Source organism: Petaurus breviceps, unplaced genomic scaffold (assembly GCF_028583685.1).
Source record: "Petaurus breviceps papuanus isolate PSGF00001 unplaced genomic scaffold, PetGlider_PUasm1.0 90692, whole genome shotgun sequence".
Classification (NCBI taxonomy): domain Eukaryota; kingdom Metazoa; phylum Chordata; class Mammalia; order Diprotodontia; family Petauridae; genus Petaurus; species Petaurus breviceps.
Genome location: NW_027187313.1, coordinates 1,824,764 through 1,842,183, shown reverse-complemented (window position 1 = coordinate 1,842,183; position 17,420 = coordinate 1,824,764). Strand labels below are relative to the sequence as shown.

Genomic DNA, 17,420 nt, shown 5'->3' with positions numbered 1-17,420 from the left:
CGTGTGACCTTGGGCAAGTCACTTAACCCCAACTGCCCTCCAAAAAGCAAAAAAAAAAAAAAAAGTAAGTCAACAGCCTGCTAAAGGAGACTCAAAAAAACACCTTAAAAAATAGACTAACTCAAATGACAAAAGAAGCCCAAAAAGCCAATGAGAAGAATGCTTTAAAAAGATGAATTGCCCAGATGGAAAAGGAATTTCAAAAACTCAATGAAGAGAATAATTCCTTCAAAATTAGATTGGAGCAAATGAAAGCTAATGACTATGAGAAATCAATATACTATAAAACAGATCCAGAGAAATGAAAAAATAGAAAGTAAGGTGAAATATCTCATTGGAAAAAACACTGACCTGGAAAATAGATCCAGGAGAGAGAATTTAAAAATTATTGGACTGCCTGAAAGCCATGATCCAAAAAAGAGCCTTGAAATCATCCTTCAAGAAATTCTCAAGGAAAATTGCCCTGATATTCTAGAACCAGAGGGCAAAATAGAAATTGAAAGAATTCACCAATTGCCACTTTTGATCTCAAAAAGAAAACTCCTAGGAATATTATAGCCAAATTCCAGAGTTCCCAGCTCAAGGAGCAAATATTACAGGCAGCCAAGAAGAAACAATTTTAGTATTGTGGAAACACAATCAGGATAACACAAGATCTAGCAGCTTCTACATTAAGGGATTGAAGGGCTTGGAATATGAAATTCTGGAGGTCAAAGGAGCTAGGATTAAAACCAAGAATCAGAACTACACCACGTTAAAAAGAGAGCATTGTGACAATGCTTACCTTTACTTTTTTTAGCCCAAATTAGACGTCTTTCTTCATGCTACATTTTAAAAGTGTGTGTGTGTGTGTGTGTGTGTGTGTGTGTGTGTGTGTAAAATTCTGTTTCTATGTAAAATTCTCGGTATTGAGAAGTTTTTTATATTTTTTAAAGTGAAATGCTATGAGTTTTGGACAAATGAAAATACTGATGGTAATGTTTTAGATTTTAAAAAATTAAGTTCTCTAGTGAAATTTGATAACCATAATTATATTTATATTACCCCAAGGACTATTGAGATTTATAGACTTTCTGGTTCCTCTAAGATTCAATAATTTTGTAACAGTAAAATATAATGATAGGTTAAAAAGGGCATTCCACTATAAACCTATATTTCTTCTCAAAGTTTTTGCCAAAATCTTTTTCCTGAAAAGTTTCATAGTAAAAGAGTAAGTTTTTCATTTTGGAAGATCTCTTTTGTTGTTTGGTTGGTTGGTTGAATCTGAAGGAAGTAATTTGAACCATTCTTAAATCAAATGGGCTGGTAAGGAAATGCATAATCCCTTAATGCTAACTAAATTTTTTCCTCTCCTTTTCCCTGTCCTTTTTTTTTCCCTCTGCATGTCTTTTTTCTTTCTTTTCCCCCCACCTTCTCTTTTTTTCTCCCTACTGAAAAGTAAGTCCCGTTATATTGTTTCCATCTGAGACCATACTTGCCAGTAAATTAGGGTCAGATCAAGGAGACGTCTGTTATACTGTAATGGAAAATGCTGATTCTGCCACTTACTGTCTTTGTAAACTTGGGCAAGTTGCACCCTCTTTGGGCCTTTGTAAGATAAGGGGATTGAACCATTTGATTCTTAATGTCTCTTCAGTTCTCTTGCTACAACACTATGAACTATAAGCCAAGAAGGCTAATGTTTTTACAGGTTTTTAGGAACGTCTCAGTTGATCACGGTTGGAGAAAGAGCTAAATGGGAATAGGCGCAAGGCACACAGTACTAAAAGATGGCAGTAAGAGTGTGAATATTTCAGCTGTTTTCTGTACTCTGCCCCACTGCCAGAATATTCACTTTTCATATGTGGCACATATCAGACTGCTGAAATCTGTTTCAGCAAAACCACATCACAAGGTACACAGTGGTTCTCTTGAAGTTGTTGACTAAATATAAGACATTTTACATTCAAGCTGTTAACAAAAAATATATTCATGAATGGTCATCCAAAAGAACATTTTATTCTGTGGTAGCATTCTCTCCTCAAATATTATGCCTCTTTATTATAGTGGACTTTTTATTTTTTTATGTTTCATGAAAGGATTTTCATTAAAGTCTTATTCCCACACATACACTAACAATGATGCAGAACACCTGTTTCTCAGATTCAGGGAATACCATGTCCTTTTGGACCAGTTCCTGAATTCACTTATAGCATAATAATATACCTTTTATTTTTTCACAATCTTGCCAACATTAACTGTTCCATCTCTTTTCATCTTTGGCCATCTTTTTGGATATGACATGAAACCACAGAGTGTTTTATTCTTGTCAAATGGGTATTATCATCCATTTGTTTCTGATTCTGCTTTAGCTAGTCTATTCCAGTGATCTGCTTTTTTGTTTTGTTTTGTTTTATAGGTTGTACCAAATAGTTTTGATGCTGAATGCTTTGAGATATAGAAATTCTATTCTTCCTACATTTTTCTTCATTATTTCCTTTAGGGTTCTAGTTATGTTTCTCTAAATCAGTTTATTAAAGCATTCCCATGGTAATTTGATTGCTGTCATATTAAATCACTCATACTTTTAATAAGATAGTAAATTGTATTATTTCTTTATGGATTTTGTTGTTGCTTTAAGAAATGCTGATAGTTTTGTATGCTTTTTTGTTCTGCTTATTAATGACGTGATTGTTGTTCTTCTTATTGCTCTTGCTAACATCTGTAGAACTACAGGTAACCTATTCCCACAGGTAGGGGAATGGTTTAACAAACTGATGCATGGATGTCATGGAATATTATTAAGTAGCAATAAACTTGGTAAATACAGAGAAGCCTGAGCTGTGAAAGTGAAAGACTAAAATTCTTTTTTAAAGAAATCTATATTGGGGGGTGGCCAGGTAGCACAGCGAGTAAGAGCACCGGCTCCAGTGTTGAGAACACCTGGAGATCGAATCCTGGGCTCAGACACTTAGCACCCACCCAGAAACACCTGGCCGTGTAACCTTGAGCAAGTTACTTAACCCCAATTGCTTAGGGGCGGCCAGGTGGCTCAGCAAGTAAGAGCACCGGCTCCAGTGTCGGGATGACCTGGATCAAATTTAGGCTCAGATACTCAGCACCACACCCAGAAATAAGTGGCCGTGTAACCTTGAGCAAGTTACTTAACCCCGATTGCTTTAAAAAAAAAAAAAGAAATCTATATTGGGAAAGTATAGACCCAAGCAAGACGAGGACACCAACACTCAGAGGAAACGAGAGTGACTGAGTTCTTATTTGGCTTGTGTTCTCTCTGCTAAGGAGCATAACTTTTGGAAGGTTCGGGAAAACCTGGCTGACAGGGAGGGAGTATCCTGGATAAGTAAGGAGATAGTAAGAGACTTCCTAGCTGCCTGTTATGCAGTTAGGTTACCTGACCCAAAGGAACTGCATCCTCAGATACTAAGAGCTGGCAGGCATTATTGCTGATCTGTTCTACTGATATGGAAGGACAGTAGAGAATGGGAAAGGTACAGCAAGACTGGAGAAGGACAAATGCTCCAATTTTCAAAATAGGGAATGGAGTCTACAAAATATAGGCCATTAATCTTGACTTTGATTACTGGAAACATTGTAGAATGTATTATTAAAGAAGTAGTGAAATTTTAGAAAAGAAACATCGCAGAGAGCCAGCACAACTTCGTCAGGAACAGACCATACCAAACTAACTTTATTTCCTTTTATTTTGGCAAGATTAATAAACACAGGTAGATTAGGGAAATGTAGGTATAGTTTACCTAGAGTTTAGCAGGGAAAGGGAATAAGTGTTTCTAAACTTTTAGAAACTTCCAGGAACTGTGCTAAACTTTTTACAAAGATTATTTCATTTGATACTTATAACAGCCTTAGGAGGTAGGTGCTATTATGATCCCCATTTTACAATTGAGGAAACTGAGGCAGTCAGCAGTTAAGTGACTTGTTCAAGTTCACGCACAAAGCTGGTAAGTTTCTGAAGACAGATTTGAACTCAGATCTTCCTGATTGCACTGCACTTTCCAACCACCTGTCTCCAAAGCATGTGATTAAATATCTCTGTTTATTCTTGCTGAAAAAAATGGAATGATGTGGGCTAGAAAGTAATGTGATTAGATGAACTTTTAGTGGGTGGATTTCCCAGATTTAATAATCATTATTATTCAACTAAATTTGACAAATATTAACTTTCTGCTTTGTATAAGGCACTGTAGTAGCCCCGGGTGATAGAAAAACAAAAATAAAGCACCCTGTCCTCAAGGATTTAGCAATTTAATGTCAGCTTAGAGATGTTTCTGAGGTGGTGTACTCCAGAAATTCTCCAAATGGAGAATGTCCTGTATGACACATTCATCAGTCATAGAGCATAGGGTCACAGGTTGAGATCTGAAAGAGATAGGCCTTGAGGGAATCATGTCGATTTCTTTAATTTTTTAAATAGTATGTTTTTGTTTTGTTTTTGCTTGGAGTTAAGTGACTTGCCCAAGGTCACATGGCTAGTAAGTGTTAATTATCTGAGGCCAAATTTGAACTTGGGTCCTCCTGATTTCAGGGCTGGTACTCTATTCACTGCACTCACTACCTAGCCGTCCCCATTTCTTTCATTTTACAAAGAGGAGTTAAGGGTCAGGAAGGATAAAAGGACCACATGCTGGTGGTGCTACCCTCGGCAGAACACTTCATCTCTCAGTATTCTAAATAACTCTATAAGACTGTAAATTGCAGAGATGGTACTGATCTGCATTGGTAGAGTTTCCTCATTCAGGAATTCACTGTACCATGAAATCACAGGTTCATTCGCATGTTCCTCCTGTTTTATTTCCTCTGCCTTATTTTAGGAATGAATTTTGACAAAAAAGAACATGTAACCATAATGGTGACTAGTTTGGTGTTTTCATATGAAGATGTTTAGCTTAGACAAGACTCAGGATGAGCATGATGGCTGTCTTCAAGTGCTTGAAAAGTTGTTATATGGCACAGTGATTGAATTTTTTCTGTGTCTTTAGAAGATATAATGAAGGAAAATGGGTGAAAATTATAGATGCAAATTTAGACTTCATATAAAGGGAAACTTAGTAACAAAGCTATTCAAAGGTAACATTGGCTGCTTCAGGATGTCCTAACAAAGACTGGATTGCTGTAAGGAACTAGGTCTGCTAAGATCACTTTCAACTGAAATTCTGTTATTCTATCTGCCTGTCTTGCATTTTGTACCCACCCATTGCGCCTAGTTTTGTATTCTTGGGGGCAAGAATGAAGCCATTTTTCTCTACATATCTGTAGAAGAGTTGTCATCACATCTCCATTCTTGAGTTTCATCCCCATCCCCAAGCTGTTGGTTTGGTTTGGTTTGGTTTCAGTTGGGTTTTTGAGGTTATGTATTCCCAAGACCTTTGACTGACCTGGAATCATCTATGGAAACCTTACCATCCCATTAACCTTTTTAGGATATGTTTTTCAGCTTAATTGCCTTTCCTAAAATATGCTGCCCATAAAATATCATTGTATTCTTTCAGAATATGTCATTTACATAGAAAGATAGTCCCAATTTGTGCTTAGGAAAAGAAAATATTTATAATTTGTCTAGTCAAGGGTTTAGATCTAATTAATCATGGCATGTAAAAAGCACAACTGTAGTTTGAAATAACTTTTATGTTTTATTTGGTGGAAAATGTATTTCTACTGGCAAAACTAGAGTTTCTCTCCAATTTCCTGTCTATACTTTTAGGAATTGAACTCATTAATTCATTGAAAAATTAAAAAATTTTCTCACTGGACATTAAAGTATAATCTTACGAAGATTTTAAATAAGCTGTTAAATATCTGAACATATATTCAGTTTTGCTTTAAAATAAAACAAATATTTGTTTGAAGATACAAATATTTACATTTTAGAAAACAGTCTTTGTACTTTGAAGAACTCTTTTTTTAAGTAACATAGGCTTGAGAAGTAACAGTTTGCAACACACACACACATATATACACACATACATACATATTTAAGCCCTGTTAATTCATAAGAAGCTGTATTTTTTTTAGTATCACAGTAAAAATAGTTATAAAAACAATTGTAGTCCTGCATTTACAGGTATAAATTGTGCAAAATAAAAATGTACACTTAACAGTTAAAATTCGGGGAACTAGAGCTTTAAAAATTTGTGTTCATTAAATGGGAAATTGCCTCTTCATTCAATTGGTCTGATCATCATTTGAACTGCTCTCAAAGAGTATGACCCTCCACGGTACTCAGCCCAAAAAATCCCGTCTTGGTGCTTGCTTCTGTAATGGCCGCCTCTGTACCACACTCCATTGAGGTTAGAGTGTGCACAAGCATTGTACCACCAGCCACCTTTATGAAAGTGGGCACAGTTTCCTTTGAAGAAAAATAAGCAAGATGTTAGAATGAAAGTTTCATTTTTTTTTTAAGCAACTGGGGTTAAGTAACTTGCTCAAGGTTACACGGCCAGTATTTTGTGTGGGTGTTAAGTATCTGAGCCCGGAACCAATCCCAGATTTCCCAACTCTGGGGCCAGTACTCTTACTCACTGCACCACCTGGCCGCCCCTGAAAATTTCGTTCTTAAAGAAACAACATTCTGAAAACTGTCCATAGTGGTCTGTTGTCTTGGAACCATCTAAACCCAGTCTTTGATACTTTTTTCTGATTTCACTTATTTCAGTAAGAAACGTACAGCCTTTTTTTCCTTTATCAAAATCGTTGGTTGTTTTAAAGAGCACTTTCTTTTTTGAAGTTCTGCAAAGTAAAGAGATGCGCACACCTTTAGCTTTGGCTTCATTTTATCTGTGCCTGGTACTGCTGTGTCACCTCAACTTTTAAAGAGGTGACTTCCTCTAGTCAACACAGCACAAAGGAGAGCAGTGCTTATTCCAGTGTGGGAAATGCCATTTCTAGAGGATTAAAGGAAATCAAGCAAAGAGTTTGCTGTTGTTCCCTCCATAGAAGCAGCAAAAAATACTGCATTCTCAGAGACCAAATAAGGTTAGAGAAACACCAACAGAAGAAGCTAATTAGACTTTGAGGAAGAATTCGTTTTTAAGCTCTTGCTATTATGGAATAGCAGCTGAAAACTAGTGTTCTTGAAGATAGGATTCTATGTGGTTGCACATGTGGACCTGCTTTAAACACAGATAAGCTTCTGGATATCTTAAGTTGTCTATGCCTCAAGAACTGTAATTAAAGACACAAGGACTTGTACATAAAAATCTACCTATATTCATTATTGCTAAGTGGGTAACTTGATACTGTCCTTTTCTGGAAAAGAAATCCTGTTTATCTGAATTAGCCATTAGAACCTTGTTATTCTTAGAACCCATGTCTTAGGACTGCCTCATAGGTGAGAGGCTTATTAAACTAAGCTTAAATTCTTGAGAGGTCAGGATGGCCTGACCTTCCACTGAATTCAGTCCCATAGCAAATGCTTTCAAAGCAATGTTCCAGTGTGACACCTAGAAGAAAACAATGATGCTACTGTCACAATCTATGTCAGGTATTGTTCTGTCTGTGCATCATGAAATAAAACAGCTTACCTGTGTACATGTCTTTATCCCTGTCCAGTGTAGTGAACTGTTTCCCATTGTGCCACATCATAGAATCCCCTGCATTTCCTTGATAAGTTCCCAGACGTAATCTATAGAACTCGTTTTCAGACTCCAGGCGAAAGCTACTATATTCTGCATAGACTTTCTTATCACTCCAGTCTTCTAATTCAATTAACAGCCTGTAATTATCTTGATTAGTAAGCAGATAGATATTTTCGAGACCCAGCCAATATTCTCCATCAATGTTTCCAAATCCTTTCTGTTAGTAAATAATGCACAAATGTGTTCTGTTAGTAAACAATGCACAAATATCTGTTAGTAAATAATGCACAAATACCTGAAATATATATGGGTATGGTTTAAATTTGTTTTTTTCTGAACTCCCTTCAGAACTGCTAAGAAAATTAATTGATGAATACAGCCTTCTTCCTGTAAAACAAAAACTTTTGCTTCTCTAGATCATGCTATGGGACCTAATGATATTAATTTGATTTACAATTCATTTAGTTTGATCCATCACTATCTTTTGCCTAGAATAAATTCTTTTTTGCTTCATCTATTTGCCAAACTTTCATTTCCTTAAATTAGAATTACTTTAAAAAAATTTTAACCATTTAACTTTAACCAGGATATTTACCATAGCATATTAGTGTGTTTAAGTTTGTCTGTTTAATAATACATTTGTTAGTTCTAAGCATTAAGAAACCTATTAATATAAAAAATTATTGGGGTGGCCAGGTAACACAGCAAGTAAGAACACCAGGTCGGGATGACCTGGGATCAAATCTGGGCTCTGATACTTTCCACCCAGAAACACCTGGCCATGTAACCTTGAGCAAGTTATTTAACCCCAATTGCTTTTTTTTTTTTTTTTTGCCTTTTGGAGGGCAATTGGGATTAAGTAACTTGCCCAAGGTTACATAGCTAGTTTTTTTGTGTGGGTGTTAAGTGTCTGAGTCCAGAACCAAACTCATGTTCTCCTGACTCCAGGCCGGTGCTTTACTCACTGCGCCACCTAGCCGCCCCTAACCCCAATTGCTTTAATAAAAAAAAATAATTAAATTACATTCTTTTTTTCTGTTATCATAATTACAAAAGTAAACCAAATTATATTCCTGTGTAAGCAAGGCATTGATCTGCATTGTTGTATCTTTATAGAATATTCAACAAGGTTGTATGTATGATTTGGTGAATGTTATCTTAATATTTTAAATTATGTTCCTCCAAAAGACTTCCATTTGTATACTATTTTCCTCTTTATTATTGTCCTTATTGTTTGTGATAATGCACAAAACATGGAAATATCCACATTTTTAATGACTCAAACTTTTCTACTTATTTCTGAAATGATCCAATTTTAAAAACATATAAAATTAGAATGAGCTTAACATTTTGTATTAATGGAGATATTAGCTAAAATACTTTCAGTCATTTTGTTCTCAGGTTTAGAGGAGATTAAATGTTTCTTTAAAGTAAGTACTCATAAGACAGAATATGATTCTTGAATTTTTTGTAGGGTTCTTGTTAATTTTTCCTTAAAACTATGAAAGACTGTACTGTATGTGCTCCATTTAAAGAAATTAGTATTATGGAACAGTATGTCAAAGTTTTAGGGAATAAAATCTAGTACTTAACCTTTCTAAAATTCATATATGTCATTACTGCTTTCCTATGTGAAAACACAAAAATTATGACGAACTTGTAAATAAGATGGCATGTGTTGTATCTCATTAGAGATGAGACACAGTTCTTTCTTAGTTATCCTAGTTCTTTTTTTCTCAATTATAATTTTACTTTATTATAAACTAATTAACAGGCATATGAACTTGAAAAATGCCAGTGTTGTATAAAATAAAAGGAAGAAAATAAGTAATTATTTTTAAAATATGCCTCTTGATTATGACACAAAATGGTCATTATTATAAAAAGTATGCTGCCTGATTTCCCCAAATTCTGAATGCCTCTTATTTACCTTATAATTTTCCCAGTTTCTGAAGAAGTTGACTGACCCATCTGTCCTTTTTTGAATAACAGTCCAACCCCCAGGATCCAGACTGTTCTCACACCAAAGCTGCATAGGCCCATTGCTGTTTTCAGGTTTGATCATATAAATGCCGCTAATGGAATGACCAGCTTCTTTGGCTTGCTGACAGTCTTTGAAAGGTCCTGTGGTTTTAAAACGATTGATTAGAACCACAATAAAGGTTAAAAATCATCATCATGGAAAAATGTATTAACATAATTTCTACTAAGGTTCTTTTCTTCTACATTTAATTTTATATAACAAATGAAACATGCCCCATGCTTTGTAATTTTCCATAACATATAAATTTTTTTAAAACACATTATTGTAATCAATACTTCCCCTCCCCAACCCAAACCCTTACTCTGAAGAATCAAGTTACTAGAAGTTCTTTGTTATGCCTCTTTATGCTATTATTCTGGAATTCTCTGCTGTGGCATTCAGGCTATCTATACCACTGTCCAGATGGAAGGGAAGAGAAGCAGCAGGAGGTCAACAAGTTTTATAGCCCTTTATACAAACATGTCACCTAGGTTGTCTTCCTCTGTGTGAACTTTGTGCTCTTTTATGTCTGAGAGATTCTTAAAAACAAAATGAAGGACTGTGGGGAAGAAGGGTGTGAAGAACAGAGAAAAAAATTTATTTATCTCCTTTTGTTATATAATGTAAATGGTTTTACTTTTATTATTATATCTTGTATTATGGTAGAAGGTCACTAGCCAAGAAGGTGAGACCTGGGCTCTGGTCACCATTCTATCACTGCCATGTTTTATGGTCCTAAGCAGCCCATATCATGCCTACACTTCAGTTTCTTTATCAGTAAAATAAGTTGATTAGAGCAGATAATGTCTAAAACCTTTTAGCTCCAAAATTATGACTGAACATTTATTGAGCACAAATGCAAAGAAGAATGGTGTAATATAAAGTCTGTTACACTGCCATTAAGAGAAATCTGGGTCCAAATTCTGTTTTTTACCACAGGAAGCCAGTTGACCTCTATGAGACTTCCATTTCTTTTACTGTATGTTAGAGATAATAAATTGTGAGAGTTAAATGAGATACCCAAAGTGCTTAGAAAACCTTAAAGCACTACATAAAATCTTGATATTATTATTATTAAGGCACCATGTTAGGTCATGTTGGAGAAACAGATTAAGATTTTTTTATCTGAAAATATTCCTTTATATTTTTATAGTCTATGATCCTACCAGGTTTACAGTTTAGTTTGTGTAGACATGACCCCAAATGTTTCCATTACTGGTTTTTCAAGCTTGTGGCAAAACATCTTTCTTAAGACAGAGAAGGAAATTCAGATAGAGATTGAAGGTGTCAGAGATGTTTGAAGTATCTGGGTTCTGAAGTAAATGATTACAAGTGAAGGAAAGGGATAGAAAGAATTTGAAAAACTGGATAAGATACTGAAAAAGAGTAAAATGAGTAGTAGTGCAAATTACTATATTGAGATGAAAGGATTTGGAAGTAAGGAGTTAGGGCATATAAATGCCCTAATATAAAATGTTGGATTTGGCCCTTGCTTTTGGGCAGTAAAAATGGTTTTCATTAATTTCAGGCAGCTAGCAAATGTGCGGTGTGATATATTGGAAGGTCACTAGCCAGGGAATTAAGCAATCCAAGAATTTTTTTTAATCGATTGATAAATGGTGATTTAGGACCCTCTTCCTGTATATAGAATACAGAAAACAAGTATAAGATATTTTAACTTTATTCAAAGGGTTTGCTGTGGATTTGGTGAAGCAAAACAGGTTACACATATAAAATAAGAAAATAAACAGATTCAAGTCTGTGTAATCACTTTCCTAGTTACCTTTTAGAGAAGGTAAGAAGTACTTATTATGGGTAAGAGAAGTTGAGAAAGGCTTTAAATGGAAAGGGTAAAGTTTGCCGTGAACCTTTCAAAGTTGGATAGGAAGGAGAGGATACCAGCTGAAGGGAAGAGCATGAAGAACAGATTCCTGTGTGCCAGTTATGCAGAGAACAGCAAGGGGAATGATGATGAAAATAGAAAAGCAAAGAAGATTGAGATTTGTGTGGTAGAAAATGTAAGGCTGTATTATACTCTTAAGCAGTGGAACCTATCGATCAAGAAGCATTTATTAATTGCCTAGTTTGTACTGGGTCAATTCCCGGGTATTACAGATTCAAAGACAAAAACAAAAAGAGTTCCTACCCTCAAAGAACTTAAATTCACTTGGCACAGATGGCACACATATACATACATATATGTAGAATAGACATACAAAAGAGATACTGGGTAACCTTGGCAGGTAAAGCCAAACAACTCAGGGACCTTGAAAGACCTCATGGGGAAAGTGGTGCTTGATCTGAGTCTTGAAGGAGATGAGAGATTGCAAGATATAGTGGTTTGAAGGGAGTGTATTCCAGGTCTAGGGGGTCAGGTTAGGGGTGAGTACTTCCCCTATAAATACACAGAGATAAGAGGTGGAATATTGTTGGATTGTTTGGTTGGAGCTGATTGTGTGCAGAGGGGAATGGTGGGTAATAAAATTGAGCCAGGTTATGAAGAGTTGCAAATGCCAAATGTAAGAGTTCATACATGAACAGGCAGTTTTCAGAGGAAGAAATTGAAGCTATCTATAGTCATATGAAAAAAAATGTCCTAAATCACTGTTGATTAGAGATGCAAATCAAAACAACTCTGAGGCACCACATCATACCTGTCAGATTAGCTAACATGACAAAACAGGAAAATGATAAATGTTGGAAAAGATGTGGGGAAGCTGGAACACTAATTCATTGTTGGTTGAGCTATGTGCTGATTCAACCATTCTGTAGAGCAATTTGGAACTATGCCCAAAGAGCTATAAAAGTGTGCACAACTTTTAACCCAGTAATACCACTTCTAGGGCCGTATCCCAAAGAAATCATAAAAATGGGAAAAGGACCCACATGTACAAAAATATTTGTAGCAGCTCTTTTGTGGTGTCCAAGAAATGGAAATTGAGGGGATTCCTATCAATTGGGGAATAGCTAAACAAGTTGTGGTATATGAATGTAATGGAATACTATTGTACTATAAGAAATGACAAACAGGTGTACTTCAGAGAAACCTGGAAAGACTTATGTGAACTGATGCTGAGTGAAGTAAGCAGAAGCAGGAGAACATTGTACACAGTACCAGCCAGTGTGCAGTGACTGATTTTTAATAAACTTAGCCCTTCTCAGCAATGCAAAGACCTAAAAATAATTCCAAAGGACTCATGATGGAAAATGCCATCCACATCCAGAGAAAGAACTATGGAGTCTGACTGCAGAGCAAAGCAAACTATTCTCTTTTTTTTTTTGTTTGTTTTATTTTCTTTCTTCCTCATGGTTTCTTCCCATTCATCATAGTTCTTCTATCCAATATGGCTAATGTGAAAATATGTTTAATAGGAATGTATATGTAGAGCCTATATCAGATTGCATGCCATCTTGGGGAGAGAGGAAGAGAAAATTTAAAAAAGGAAGTGAATGTTGAAAACCAAAAATAAACAAATAAATTAAAAGTTCATATGTGATCCTGCAGGTATTAGGCAGCTACTAGAGGTTATTGAATGGGATGAGGGAAGTTGACTTGATCAGACTTTGCACTTTAGTAAAGATAAATTTAACCACATTTGGGTGTATGGATTGGAGTGGGAAGAAACTTTAGAAAGGGAGACCAATGAAAAAGTTGATACAGTAGCCCAAGGGAGAAGTGATAAGGACCTGGCCTAATGAAGCAATTTTTTTTAATGTTTGGTCCGTCACTAAATTCAGTAAATATAAAATATATTCAAATCAAAAAACAAAATGCATCTGCTTTTTCAGTCAATATCATTTCTATTAAGGTTCCTAATCAGAGATGTTTCTATAAAGAGTGTTAAATTTAAAATTAGTCAGTAAGTATATATTAAGTTCTTCCTGTGTGCCAGGCACCATGCCAGTGCTAGCAATACAAAAAAGGTAAAAAGATGGTCCCAGCCCTCAAAAGGCTTCCATTCTAATGGAGGAGACAGTTTACAAGTAACTATCTATGTACATCTAAAATATAGAGAGTAGATGGAAGTTAATTTCCAAAGGGAAAGCTTTCTGCAGAAGGTGAGATTTAATGGATCTTGAGGAATCCCAAAAAGCAGAGGTGAGAAGGGAGAGCACTCCAGGCATGGAATAAGGGCATGTAGTGTCTGGTGAGAAGAACAAGAATACCCATGTCACTGCATCATAACGGACATGAAAGGGAATAATTAGTAAAGTAGACAGGAAAGGTAGGAAGGGGCTAGGTTGTGTAGAGATTTAAAAGCTACATGGAGGGGTGATTTTGATCCTGAAGGTAATAGAGTTTAAGTAAGGAGGGTATCATTTTCATACTCTCACTTTAGGAAAATCACTTTGGCAACTGAGGGGAAAATGGATTAGATGGGGAAACACTTGAGGCAGGAATGCCAAGGTATAATAAGGTAATGAGTGCCAGCGTGTGTGTGTGTGTATGTGTGTATATAATTGCCCTTTTTCTTCTCACATATATATTTGATTTATTTGTATGTATATGAGATACTGTGAAAATAGAAAGAAGATATGGCACCCCAGTTTGGATACATGGGATAAATATGAGTAAGGAGTCAAATTTAACACTGAGGTTACAGACCTAGATACCTGTAAGAATGATAGAACCCTTAGGGAAGTTTGGAAGAGGGAAGGATTTTATTTTTGGTGGGAGGCCGGGGGGGGGGGGAATCCCAAGAGAAGAGAATGATGTTCTGTTTCCAGAGGACCTGAGGTTGAATTATGAATTAATCTCTTCTCCGTTAACACCTGTGTGACCTTGGGCAAGGCACTTAGTCTTTCAGGCATAAGTTTGTTCATTGAGGTGAGAGGTTTGGATTTGAACACCTCCACGATCTTTGATAGCATAATGGAGACCTGACCTATAGTAACCTGGTCCACTTACACCAACTCCAAATTTATGATTCTATGAAGTTACATATTACTAAAAAATTTACAAGTGACAGTTTCTAATCTTAACAGTTTCATCACTCTTTTATCAACTTTTACCTTTAAGTTCTTAAAAAATATTCATTTGGTGCTACATTTTAAAGTGACCGTAAGCTCTCATGGTTAATGTGTGAAATACTTTGAAGGAATTATATCAGTCAGATGTTACATTTTGTTACTTTTTTCCTCCACAACTTCTTTATTTTATGTTTCTTCTTTCCACTCACATAACCATCTCCCCGATTGAGGCCGTCAGCATCTCTTATCCTAGACTACTGGAATAGCTTAATTCAGTTCTCCTACTTCCATTCTTGCCCTATTCCAAACCATCCTCCATCCAGCTGCCAGAGTGATATTCCTTAAGTTTTTCTGGCCATGCCACATGCTACTTTCATTTCCAAACAACCCTTTTACTCAGTAAAATCTTTCATGCTAAGATGACTTTCCATTTGATGTTTGTGTGTCTTGTTTGTCTCTCTGTATACATGCTATCTCCTCCATTTGATTGAAAGGGTAGGGACTGTTTTTCTAAGTGCTTACTAATTTATACAAATGTACTGTACAAATTTGGCTCTGTTTTACCCTACTAGAGAATTTTGAGCAAGTTTTATTGTCTGTAGGCCTTTAGTAGCTCTTTACTATCTGTGGTTCCTTCTTCATTACTATTATATTTTCCGTATTGGAATAGTGGGCTTGTAGTTTTAGATTCCTTGTTTTTGGGTTCTTTCTTGGGGTGAAAAAACAAAACTTACCATTGTCCAAATCCTCAGGAGAGAGATTTTTGAAGAACCCTCAAATATTTTCATTTGTTGCAAAATAACTCAGATGTTGCCATTCAAGAAGCACTTAAAATAATGTTGATCAATCTCTTCTCCTGGACACACCTCTAGGTTTTCATGTCATTGCTCTCTCTTGGTTTTCCTCCTACCTATTTGGCCACTCCTCCCATCTTCTTTGCTGTACTAAATTTAGGTTACTGCCACTAACCATATCTCCCTCTTTTCTTTTTCCCTTGCAATCTTGACTCAGCTCCCATTGGGTTGAGTTATCATCTCTATGCAGATGATTCTCAGATTTATATAGCCAGCCCTAGTTTCTCTCCTGAGCTCCAGTTTCACATCACAGACTTCCCTTTGGATGTCTGAAATCAGATATACCATATGTCTCTCAAACCAATATCCAAAAGAGAATTCCTTATCTTCCCCCTTTCCAAACCCACTCATCTTCCCAACTTTCCTAGCCCTATTGAGGACTTCACTGTCCTTCCAGTTACCCTGGCCAAACCCTCAGTGCCATTTTAAAGTCCTCTGGTATACTCACTCCACCAATCCAGTTTGTTGCCAAGTTTTGTCATTTCCAACCTCAACATCTCTTTTATAAGTCCCCTCTTCTTCATTTACCACTCTGGTGCTGGCCCTCATCATCTCAAAATCCTTTTTGAGCTTTTCCATAGCCCGTGACCAACTCATATGTTTCTTGGAGGCTTTTGATGCAAGGAGCAGCTTTGACTTTGTTGTCTTCTTCTGGTTGTATGTTTTGATTTTCTTTGTCACCAAAGTAACATTCTGTAGTCTGACTTTTTTTATGCTGTTTGTTCATCTTCCCAGCCAAATACTTCATTTTCTAACTCTTTCTCAAGGTAGAACTCTGCTTCCAATGGGGGTGGGTATACTGTCCCAGGTTTCAGGAGTATTTTTTCAGCTGCTCCATCCCCCACAGCCTGTAGGCCCAGAGCTCCAGAAGCAACCACTGATGCCGCCACTCACGGCCACCACCACCTCCACTGCCACAGGGCTGGAGCTCCTCTTTCATCCAGGTCCCACAGAGTTCCCCCACTGGCCTTCCATGCTGTCCTCGGCATTTGTGGTTTGAGAATTCTGGAAACCACCACAGTTGCCAGCAGTTCAGTCCCCTGAGGCCTGCTTTGGCCCATCTGCACCTAACACGGCCCATGCTGGACCACACTAGCTCAGTGCAATATACCCTTTCTGTCGATCTTCTAGGCTGTCTTGGGCTGTAGATGTATTTCACTCTGTCATTCTGTGGGTTCTGCTGCTCTAGAATTTGTTTATGGAGTCATTTTTACAGGTATTTGGGGGGAGAGCTCAAGCAAGTTTCTACTTTTACTACACCATCTTGGCTCTGCCCCGGCCCTCATCATCCCACACCTGAGCTACCACAATAACCTTCTTATTAGTCTTTCTGCCTCAAGTTTCTCCCCATATCCTCCATTCAGCTGCCAAAGGTATCTTCTTAAAGCACAGGTCTGATCATGTGTCTCATGTACACATATACATACTCTCTCTCTCTCTCTCTTTCTCTCTCTCTCTCCCTCTCTTTCCCTTTTCTCTCTCCCTTTTTCTCTCCCTCCTTCTCCATAAACTCCACTGGCTGCCTTTTGTCCCCAGGATCAAATCTAAAATGCTGTTTGATATTTAAAGCCCTTGCCTCTTCCTTTTCTTTAACCTTACTCATTCCTTATATTTCAGTACTTAAATCTAACCACCTGCAGGAGTTCATTCCTAGTCTCCTATAACCTCCAACTACTTGTGAGACTTTCATCTGCTCTATATGCATTTTATATATATGCATATTTGTTTGCATCTTTTTCTCTCCATTAAAATATCAGCTCCTTAAGGGCAGGGAACTGAGTTTCTGCTTTTTGTGTATCTCTTAACATTGGCACAATGTTTGGTAGATAGTGTTTAATAAATGCAGTTAGCCAGCTGACTTTCTGGGCCCTTCTTATTGTGATAGATTTGCATTGTTTAAACATCTGAATATTATTATGTGTCAGTGCCACTTCTGATGTTGATTCCCTATTTTTAATCACTAATTGCTGATTTTAGTAG

General features: G+C 36.6%; 2 protein-coding genes across 10 annotated transcripts in view; one reads left to right on the top strand and one right to left on the bottom strand.

Moving 5' to 3' along the window:
• RALGPS2 (Ral GEF with PH domain and SH3 binding motif 2) overlaps positions 1 to 17,420 on the top strand; it is a 257,390-nt gene that overhangs the window by 143,656 nt on the left and 96,314 nt on the right. The window lies entirely within an intron of this gene.
• The window catches only part of ANGPTL1 (angiopoietin like 1), a 59,760-nt gene that overhangs the window by 21,703 nt on the left and 20,637 nt on the right, over positions 1 to 17,420 (bottom strand). For 3 of the 5 annotated variants that reach the window (XM_069065482.1, XM_069065483.1, XM_069065481.1), the window contains 3 exons: positions 9,523 to 9,716; positions 7,539 to 7,809; positions 5,629 to 6,364 (listed from right to left, as the gene is read on the bottom strand). In XM_069065482.1, the coding sequence (XP_068921583.1) occupies positions 6,177 to 6,364; positions 7,539 to 7,809; positions 9,523 to 9,716 (653 nt within the window). In that variant the 3' untranslated portion in view covers positions 5,629 to 6,176. Of the gene's footprint in view, positions 1 to 5,628; positions 6,365 to 7,538; positions 7,810 to 9,522; positions 9,717 to 17,420 lie in introns of those variants that run through there. The other 2 variants (XR_011163879.1, XM_069065484.1) reach the window with 1 other exon arrangement.